The sequence below is a fragment of the Amphibalanus amphitrite genome, unplaced genomic scaffold, assembly GCF_019059575.1.
Source record: "Amphibalanus amphitrite isolate SeventyFive unplaced genomic scaffold, NRLGWU_Aamphi_draft 001256F_arrow, whole genome shotgun sequence".
Classification (NCBI taxonomy): Eukaryota; Metazoa; Arthropoda; class Thecostraca; order Balanomorpha; family Balanidae; genus Amphibalanus; species Amphibalanus amphitrite.
In genome coordinates, this window is record NW_024882749.1 from 121,472 (window position 1) to 132,435 (window position 10,964).

Consider the following 10,964-nt stretch of genomic DNA (forward strand, 5'->3'; position numbering starts at 1 on the left):
TTCGTTAATTATATTTCGTTAATTATATTGACAGCGTAGCACTGGAATGCCATTTGCGACTCTGTGCGACGTACTAAAGCTGCTGAAATGCGCCGTCCCAATCAGGTATTCCATGCGTGTTCCAGCCAAAAACGGAATTGACGCTGCTAGTTGAGCTGTATTTGCACTGCTACATATTGAGCTATATACCTATATCGATGACGCTAGGAAATAGATTGGTTTATCTTCGCTGGTTCGTATTGATGGTACCATAAGGTGTTTAAAATAGTCGATTCATTTGTGCATTCATTTCTATCGCTAATCATCATAAAGATCATCATAGCGATCGTCGTCGTATCTATCATCGTCGTAGTCGTATCTCCTGTACGGCCCTCCGTATCGGTACCCGTAGCGCCGTCCGTAGCGCCGTCCGTAGTAGTAGTCGTCATCGTCGTAGTAGCGCCGGCGGCCGTAGGACGTTCTGTAGTAGCGGCGGCCGTAGTCGTCGTCGTAGTCATCGTCGTCGTACCGGCGGTAGTAGCGGGACCGGTAGCTGCCGTACCCGCCCCGCGAGTAGAGGCTGACGTAGCCGTCGCTGCCCCGCCGGATGACCGAGCTGCCGGTCGAGCGGACGTAGGATGTGGGCGAGTAGATGTCGTCTCGGTAGTCGGCACTGGCGACGGCCGCAGTGAGCAGCAGCAGCACGAGCACGCCCTGGGGGCGGGCGGCAGGGGGTCAGAGGGGTGGCAGGAAGTGGGGCACTGTCAGCAGCAGCAGCGGTAGCAGACCCTGGGGGCGGGCGGCAGGGGGTCAGAGGTGACAGGGAGTGGGGCAGTCAGCAGCAGTAGCAGTAGCGCGCCCTGAAGACGGGCGGCAGGAGGTCAGAGGAGTGACAGGGAGCAGGCAGAGGGGTGATAGGGAGCGGGCCGCTGTCAGCAGCAGCACGAGCACGCCCTGGGGGCGGGCGGCAGAGGGTCAGAGGAGTCAGAGGAGTGACAGGGAGCGGGGCACTGTCAGCAGCAGCAGCGGTAGCAGACCCTGGGGGCGGGCGGCAGGGGGTCAGAGGAGTGACAGCGAGCGGGGCTGCTGGCCGTCAGAGGGGCGACAAGGGGTGGGGCTGAGGTGGGTTAGAGGGGTGACAGCCAGTGACTCGCAGGCTCGATTTATCGATTTAACACTGGCTCTGTCCACCGCAAATGTAGTGAATTAACTAGCTAGTTTCCCTGGGAAGAATCAAAACTTAAAACATCTTTTAAATATTCGGTACAAAGGCGTTCTAAAAGTAAGCTCTGTTTGAGCTTCTCTCAATCAATAATCAATCACTTGTCCTAACTAAAACACCGGGGTCATCGCTACGTACCTTCATGTCGAATTCCGAGCTGACTGTCGCCCCGGTGGCAGCGCTCGGTGTCAGGACCTCAGCAGTCGCCGGTGCACGCACTGATGTATGAGTGTACCTGAACACTACCTCTCAGTCTTTATATACCCCAATATCTGCGGGCCCGCGGCGCCTGGCCGCTAACAATGCCTCCCCCGTGCGCGGCCCGTCTCGGCCGGCCGGCCGCGCTGCCGCCCGGCCACGGATGTGAGCCGGCGGTCCTTCACGGTCCGGGGCCGCCACCCGAGACTCGTGCTGTCCTCAGCCGATAACGAGGCGGGCTTTATGCTGTCCGCGCGCACAATTGGGCGCAGGGCCACGACTTGACACTGGCTGCAAAGTAAGCTATTCCATGCAGCCGGATTCGTTGAAAGTGCAGGGCTGTGAAAACCCGTTATCCGCCTGTAGATTGGAAGTTGGAACCTGGCTGATGGAGCGGTCACCACACCCATGTTGGACCCCTCCCCCCCCCCTCACTGGTTAGCTTGTGTGAGTTTCCGTCAGCGGGGACCAAACGAGTGCGCTCAAGAATGAGGACGTGTTGGTCCTGAGGTGGAAGGGGATAGATGCATTCACCTGCAAAGAACCTGAACACGCCCCCAGCCAGCAATTTTGCTCCGGGCCCAAGCAGGCTCAAGTGCGGATTGCCCGAGATTTTAAGTCGGGCTAAAGTCGGCTAGGGCTTGGGCTAAAGTCGGCGTATGACACAAAAACGCCGACTAAAGCCCATGCTCTGCCGGAGGTATGCCCGCTCTGCGAGCTCCGGACAGCCGTAGTTTAGCCCTAGTTGAGCGATGATTGGCGTTAGCCCGATTTAAGCCCGAGCAGTGAATCCATTTATATAATGGAGATTACTCTGGGCCCGAGCGGGCTGAATTCCGGCAAGCCCACTCTGTGTGCCCTGTCTATCCCGACTTAAGCCATAGAAGTGAATGGGGTTTATACATTGCAAACTGCTGTGGCTTTGCTCGGGTTCAGCTCGAGTGACGGCTCCTGTTTTCTCAAGTCTCGACTTGACTTCATCTTGCTTTTGCTTCACACTGGATCAAGTAGCAAGGAGCAGCCAATGCACTTTCAGCAGGTTGTGCGGTTACAATGCATATTCAAAATTGTTACAGTCACTCATATGCTCTGTTAACCGGTCATCGAGCATTGCGAAAGGAAAGTAGTGGTTGACTTTGATTGAATGTATATTTCAAACGACTACAGACACGTCAAATGAAACACAAATACATGAAACAGTGGACTGCAAACTGCAGCAATAATATGGCATGAGTCATGAAAAAGCGCCATCAAAACTATAAAACAATCACGAGGCCCGCTAGCCTCCCTCCCCCTTCATAATACTTAGTTGAACACCCAACCGAAAGCATTAAGTAAGGACAGCAAGTAATCGCTCATAAGACATAAAGCAATAAGCAAACAATCGTTTAAAAGGAACTTCACTTTGGTGAATGAGAGCTTTGGAGGCGTCTGGCTCCTCCACACACACACACAAATACACACATCTGCAGTAGATGGTCGGTCAGCTTTCGGCGCAGTTTCCGTATATGTAGGTATACCTACTTAATTATAAGCAGGCAGTTTCCGCTAAACCAATTGGCGAGGGCGACTGCGGCGTCCACCCGGTCCTGGTTTGTATAACTATTCCATTTTTTGGAACCATTTGCTCTAATGGTACGTACCTGAAAAAGAGATTTATTGGTTTAATTTACATTGCATATTTGCTTTAAGAATAACTTATTGTTGCATTAATACTGTAAAAGCACTTCTCATTGATCCGTATAAAATGTTCATTCGATTTTCAACGCGGACAGAGAATGAGCGTGCTCGGTGATAAGTAGATAAATATTTGTGTTTTGTATTTCATTTTCCTGGTTCAGAAGTGCTGGTATTTCACAAAGATATAAAGGCACGGAGTGCGACTTTTCTGAGCGAGGGTATAAGTCGTCAGGCTGAACAGCTATTCAGCTTCATGTTTGATGGCGTGAAACTCAGTCAAAATCATGACGTTTACATACGATCAAGCGCACCATTCAATACACTTACCTACCGTAAAACTCCATGCCAGTCCACTTGATAAGAGCAGTGAGCACTATCCCTTCTTCGCGCTGTCACACGCGCCCAAACATCAACCACCAAATGCCTCAGTACCGGTGTGTCGTTTCGTCGCACAGCGCGCAGACTGTCACAAACGCTGCACATGATTGGCGCAGAACTGCGCATGCGCGAACAGCCGAACAAGTATGGCTAAGCTCCGGCTTTACTCCAGTTAGCCGAAGGACACAGCCAGCTTGATCAGCCCGCGCTCCGCCCAAGTTAAGCCTGTTTTGGATGCGCGGGCAGATGTCGGGCTGAGCTACTGCTATCCGCACGTGGGCATAGCTGCGGCATGCCCCAGCTCAGCCCTAGTAAAAAATACATTGGTTTTGATCAAAGTGGGCAAACCCAAGCTAAGCCCAAGCTGCCCGACGTTTGCCACAGTTCAGCCCAAGCGAATTGCTGGCTGGGGGTGCATCACCTCCCTAGATTACTTAGATTTGTGTGCTTTTAAACGAAGTAATTATGCATAGGCAATCGAGGTCTGATGAAAACAAACTCATGCTTCTGGAAATCGGTGTTTATGTTCATCCAGTGGTCGCTTTCCTCTTGAACCTCGCGGGCCGAGGGGGGGGGTTGCCGCCCCCCCCCCATAGGTTTTTTCGCGATAGCTCCGAACACGCCGGTGATATAGAGCTGAAACTTGGCATACCTGACCTTAGATTCAAGCCGGATCTTGTGACACCGAGCGCATTTTTAGGTCAGGTCAGGTCGCTGACCTATGGCGTCATAAGTGAACCTCTGCGTGGTTCTCAGATGTCACAACTTCGCAATGCCCTCAGTGCCAGAGCAGCTTTCACATGGCGCCTGAGCGAGGCGAATACGATTATGCCAAAATCGCGGCTCTGCTGCCATTTTTTGCGAAGCTGTTTATCAAAAACCGAACCCGTACCTTGGTCCACCTTACCTGACCTCAGAGGTCACTGGTTGACCTGAGACCTTAAAATTGGGTACCGGTAGCTGCGTCTCGTAACCATGCATACTGCATACGCTCGTTCTTTCCGCGAGGCTCTAGCTGAAAGCGACCTCCCTCCCCCTCGGCCGGCGCGTATGTAGAAAACCAATAGGTCCGGCGAGGGTTAAAGCAATCCACGTACCACCTTTTCCCTTCCCACGCTCCCACTTCCCACGCTCGGGCTCCATGCCTGAATTCTGAAGCCAAGGCTCCGTCCAAGTATCGGCGACTTGTGACGCAGTGCGTAGATGTCGCCCTGGTTCAGGCACCTTGTAGGTGGCGCGGCGATCGCTCCACCTGCAGTGCCCGGGTGGCTTCTGCGCTACCTAGTGCTGCTCCGGCCTCTGCGGATTACGGGTTGGAGCTTCTACCCATTGGATTTTTTCTTTTAATTTTTCGTCTCATCCATCTTCAGAAATTCTCACTCACTGTCTCACTCATTCTCACTCAACCCTTGTATATACCTACCTACGGGGCTGACGCCTGACGGGTCACCCCCACCCAGGGAACTGATGGAGGGCGCTCACATAGGGACATATGTAGGGGCATGTTCGTTTTTCCGCAAACTCCTAGCTTGACCAGTATAACACCTTTTGGGGCGACTAACGGAGCGAGCGAGAGGGTGGGCCTTGCACGTGCGAAATTGCGAGGGGGTACCTCCAACTGACTTGTGCACGGCACCCTATCTAACCGGTCTCTAGCGATGTGCCAAATTTGGGCACAATCGGCCCAGCCGTTCTCGAGATCTGGAAGCGGCACCCTGCACGTGCGCACGTGCAAAATGGGTCCCAACTGACTTGTGCACGGCACCCTACTAACCGATCCCTAACTGTGTACCAAATTTGAGCGCAATCGGTCAAGCCGTTCTCGAGATCTGGAAACGACCCCTGCACGTGCGCACGTGCAACAGCACCCCAACTCTGGCACATGGATATGCAGTGCCTAGTGGGTGCCTACCTACATGCCAACTTTCAGCGCAATCGGCCAAGTAGTTACCGAGATATTGCAACAATTACAAAACTGACACCTCTTCGTTTTGCACGTGGCACGTGCATAAGGGGTCACCCACATGCATCGGGAATAGTCCAATACTTGGTAGAAGGAATGAAGCTACCCTACAAAATTTACCGCATGTAAATCGGTCAAGTGGTTGCTGAGATATAAGCCTCGCAAAAGCGTGACCACGGCCGGCCGGCCGGCCGCTCATACTCAGAAATTTCCGTTAATCTAAGGAAAGACTACGCTCGCTTCGCTCGCTCCGTAATAAAGACACGAACGGTTGGGGTCAGACCGACGATCTACCTATCCTTCGCCAGGGGTGTGTGTGTGGGGGGGAGGGGAGGTGTTTCTTGTGACACTTATGCTTGTTTGCGTGTGTAAAGGACAGCGAAAGGTGACAACGCTTATCAATTATCATGCATTAGTTTCGCATTGTGTGTGTAATTTTTGATTCTGGCCACCTACGGTAAAAAAATGATTTTTTTTAAAAGAAAAAACGCAAAAAAAAATCCGAATTTCGAAAAACGGAATATATGTGATAGTTCCTACGCTCTTCTATATACATATCAAATTTCAGATCGATACCTCCTTTTTTAGCCAAGTTAAAGCGAAAAAAAACTGTTCAAAATTGATGAGGTCAAATTTTTTAACTCAATTTTTAGCAATTCTAGACCACGTAGCGCAAAACAAAGACCACCATTGAACTCCCCGTGACGAGCTGCATCGAATCGATACCCATTTTATGCAAAAATATCAACTTTAAAATTTGACCTAATTTGACCCGACCTTGACCTGACCTTGACCTGACCTTGACCTGACCTTGACCTGACCTTGACCTGACCTTGACCTGACCTTGACCTGACCTTCACCAGAACATAATCTTAACTGACCCCAAAGGCTGCTTGACCCACATAATCGTATTTGACATAAAATGGACCATAAAACATGCATCACATGATATTTTCATAATGTGACCCTCAGTGACCTGACCTCTGTGACCTGACCTGGTACCAGTGACCTCAAATAGCAAAATATGTGTTTGACGAACATTTCCTAATAAATGATTTTCAATGAAATGCACTTTACTCGATTTTACAACGCATTTCTTTAAATGCCTGTAAACGGTGAAAATTTGACCTTTGACCTGACCTGTGCCGTCATCGGTTTGACCTAGGTCAATGAAATTGGGTCACAAGATAGTTCTCTGTTGGGGCTATCCAACACCGTGTGCCGCTTGTCGCTATATTGCGTGGTTCTTGAGATCTTAGGGGGGCCAAATTGCCCCCCCCCCCCCAGCAGGGCGCGTTGCTCGGCAGACCCCAACGGGGCGCGGGTTAACCTTCCAGGCGGTCGGGGGGGCCTTTTTTTGCCCCCCCCCCTTTAGTTTTTTCAATATATCTCGAGAACCGCTGCGCCGATCGTCACCAAACTTTCAGTACCCTCCCGGGAGCAGCTAGCGCACATGGTGGCCAAAATTTTTTCCAAAGGCTATGATAGGTTGGCCGCTAATGACGTCAGAGTGACGTCATTTTTGCCAGTTTCGACCCAAAAACAAGGTTTCGCGGGAAGAGCTGTCAGGCCTACAGCTTTAGAGATACAGAAAAATGTTTCAGACATAAAAGGTGTGAAATCAAAAGGGCTACAAAACTGCTATTTCGGTTTTTCGAATTTTTTGGATTTTGACCCCCAAAAATCAAAAAATATATTTTTTGAATATAATAGCCAAAAAATCCAAAAAGTTTTTTGAATTTCGAAAAAAACCGGAATATTTGTGATAGTCCCTACCGCCTTCTATCTACATACCAAATTTGAGATCGATACCTCTTTTTTGGCCAAGTTATAGCGAAAAAACTGTTCAAAATTGATGACGTCAAATTTTTAAACTCAATTTTTAGCAATTCTAGACCTCGTAGCACAAAACAAAGACCACCATTAGACTCCCCGTGACGAGCTGCATGGAATCGATACCCATTTTATGCAAAAATATCAACTTTGAAATTTGACCTTTTTTACCTGGCCTTGACCTGACCTCCACCAGAAAGTGACCTAAACCGTACCTGATGGTCTTATAACCAACACCATTGAGTTGGAAATGAAAAACTGGCCATAAAACATGCATCGCATAACCTTAGTAAAGTTGGGCTCATGTGGTGACCCTTGGTGACCTTTGGTGACCTGACCTGTGACCTGACCTGGTATGACCAGTGACCTCTAATAGCAACATATGTACTAGACAACTGACGCCTTATCGCTGATTTTCGACAAAATGCGTTTTACTCGGTGTTATAGCGCTTTCCCTAGAAGCCCGTGAACGGTGAAACATTTTATCTTTGACCTGACCTGTGACGTCATCGGTGACCCCGAGGTCAATGAAATTTGGTTCCCTTCGACAAATTTGACAGGGCTATCGAACGCCGTTTGAATTTTCCGGATCCGTCCAGTAGTTTCGGAGATACGGGGGGGGGGCAAAAAAATGCCCCCCCCCCCCCCACCGCGGTGGCTGGTAGGCCCACCGCCTGCCGGGTTAATGACTGAAAAAGTGACTAAGAGCCAGTGACGTACCCAAGGGGGGGGCCACGGGGGCTAAGGCCCCCCCCTGAGCGCCGAAGGCGCTCAGGGGGCCCCTCAGGCCCCAGGATATTTTTTAAACACTGGATAAAACGTCTTTTACTCGGAAGAAAAATTGATATTAAAGTTTCATTTATGTGCCCTGGGTACCCGAGGGGCCCCTGCAGTCATCCAAGGGCCCCAGTTTCCTGGGCCCCTGGTCGCCTAGGGGGCCTCTGGTAGCCGGGGGCCTGGTCTCATGGGGGCCCCTGATAGCCTGTGGCCCCTAGTCGCCTAGGGAGCCCTGGTCGCATGGGGGCCTCTGGTCGCATGAGGCCCCTGATCGACTGGGGGCCCCTAGTTGCCTAGGGGGCCCTGATAGCCGGGGGCCTCGTCGTATGGGCCCCTGATAGTCTGTGGCCCCTAGTCGGCCTAGGAGGCCCTAGTCGCATGGGGGGCCTCTGGTTGCATGATATTGAGGCCCCTGATCGCCTGGGGGTACCTAGTCGCCCAGGGGGCCCCTGGTAGCCGGGGGGGCCTGGTCGCATGGGGCCCTGGTTTCCTGGGGCCCCCGGTCGCCCCTAGTCGCCTGGGGGACCCTGGTCGCCTTGGGCCCCTGGTAGCCTGGGATCCCCTGGTCGCCTGGGGGGCCCCTGATCGCCTGAGGGCCGCTGGTCAACTAGAGGGCCCCTGGTCGCCTGGGGGCCCCTGGTAGCCGGGGGCCTGGTCGCATGGGGCCCCTGGTCGCATGGGGGCCCCCTGGTCGCCTGGGGGCCCCTGATCGCTTTGGGGACCTGATCGCATTGGCCCTTGGTCGCCTGGAGGGCCCTGGTCGCCTGGGGCAGTGGGGCCCCTAGTCATCTGGAGGACCTGGTCGCCTGGGGGCCCCTGGTCGTCTGAAAGTACGCTTATCACCTGATTGATACCAAATCATCTGAGTGGCTACTGGCTACTGGATATAAGTAGTGACTGGAGTAGGCACTCATCTGAAGGAGCCAATATCTGATAATAAATCGTTTAGCGGACTGACTCTGGGTGTAAAGAAGCTATTTTTCCCTGTACTTCGACCTTTATTGACAGGTCTTCAAAGGGGCAATGCGATTCAAAAACAAACAATAATCATGCTATACCTACTGCCATCCACGAAATTCTCAAAATGATCGATGCTAAAACACGTGACACAACTTACAGACAGTTCGTACTCCAGTAGGTCTACTTTTTCAAAACACTATCCCATATAGGGCTAAGCGAGAACTTTCCGACACCCTGATTCAGTGATGGGTTGCATAATCGAATCTCGATGGCCTCCCTTACGACACGGCGGGACCATGTTGGCTCGACCGCCAGCGTGCTAGCCTGACCTGGGTCAAATGGTTGGCGACACTGGAGCCAGTGTTCAGCTAAAGGGGATGTGTCTGACCTCCCATGCTTTATGGCTGCTACGTGTTCTTTAAGTCGCATGCTTTTAGGACGCCCGGTCTCGCCAACATACGTGGCACCACAATCACAAGTAGTCTTGTAAATGACACCTTTTTGCAAATCCTTTGGTGGTACGTCCTTGGCTTTAACTAGTTTGTCCCTGAGTGTTGGCTTCGAGCTATATCCTAACCGAATCTGGTGGGGCGCTAAAATCCTAGCAATTCTTTCGCTGGTTCCTTTGACGTAGGGGATGCTAATGTACGTACTACGGGGTCGTTCGGTTGTCTGGTCGTCCGGTACGGCCGGATCTGTCCGGTCGGGTCGCCCAGCGGTCGGTTGGGCTCGGTTATCGCCATCGGTCAGCTCCTGTCTCTGCTGCTCCGTCGCAGCCCGTCGGGCGTCCTAAAAGCATGCGACTTAAAGAACACGTAGCAGCCATAAAGCATGGGAGGTCAGACACATCCCCTTTAGCTGAACACTGGCTCCAGTGTCGCCAACCATTTGACCCAGGTCAGGCTAGCACGCTGGCGGTCGAGCCAGCATGGTCCCGCCGTGTCGTAAGGGAGGCCATCGAGACTCGATTATGCAACCCATCACTGAATCAGGGTGTCGGAAAGTTCTCGCTTAGCCCTATATGGGATAGTGTTTTGAAAAAGTAGACCTACTGGAGTACGAACTGTCTGTAAGTTGTGTCACGTGTTTTAGCATCGATCATTTTGAGAATTTCGTGGATGGCAGTATAGCATGATTATTGTTTGTTTTTTTGAATCGCATTGCCCCTTTGAAGACCTGTCAATAAAGGTCGAAGTACAGGGAAAAATAGCTTCTTTACACCCAGAGTCAGTCCGCTAAACGATTTATTATCATTAATATACCTGGGTTTAAATATGACTTTACAGTCTCATAGAGCCAATATCTTTCACGGTGCCGGAGATATCACAGAAAAAACAAAAAGGCTAAACTGAATACCCCCCAACCTTGGCCCCAAAGGCGTCATTGGCTAACACAGGGATGTGGGTCGATTTGCAATCGCATTTCCTCGTAAGTCCTATTCCTCCAATTAATACAGAGTCTCCCAGAATTACCCAAGCATTTATTTTCTGGCTAAAAGTACAATTGCGCTCGTTTCCTAGTGAAACATATAATAGCCGCGTTTACATAGGGCTAGTTGCCAGATAGTGGAATTCCGATAACGAGACATTTACTCCCCACTATTATATTATATACCTACATATCCGGAATTGGAGGATGTTCAGTAATTGAGGCGCTCGCTCATAAAATGCCGTGCGTTTCATGCACACTCCTCAAGCAAAAATATTTTTACTTTCCAATTTTCCACATTTTCTCAAGGCTTAGACCGTTACAGAGACCGTTTTAATTGACTTTGATGAAGTTGAACGCGAGAAATCACAGCCAAATGCTACATTAGGTTGTAAAGAACTGAATTGCGTTTTCCCCACAGTGGCGTTTTCTCACCTACGTCTGCAGGAGAGACCGGACCCACTATGCCCCCCCCCCCCCCCCCATCAAAAGGTTCTTCATGACTCCCGGGGGCCCCGGGAACCTGGGGGGCCCTATACACTGTGG

At 51.2% G+C, this 10,964-nt stretch overlaps 1 protein-coding gene across 1 annotated transcript; it reads right to left on the reverse strand.

Moving 5' to 3' along the window:
• Positions 1–137: 137 nt before the first annotated feature.
• LOC122371543 (probable peroxisomal membrane protein PEX13) lies at positions 138–9,015 on the reverse strand. The gene is made up of 3 exons (XM_043347934.1): positions 8,989–9,015; positions 1,340–1,738; positions 138–693 (listed from the first exon to the last, which is right to left on the reverse strand). The coding sequence occupies exons 2-3, from the start codon at positions 1,343–1,345 to the stop codon at positions 298–300; spliced, it is 402 nt and encodes a 133-aa protein (XP_043203869.1). The 5' UTR covers positions 1,346–1,738; positions 8,989–9,015; the 3' UTR covers positions 138–297.
• Between the last annotated feature and the right edge of the window lie 1,949 nt (positions 9,016–10,964).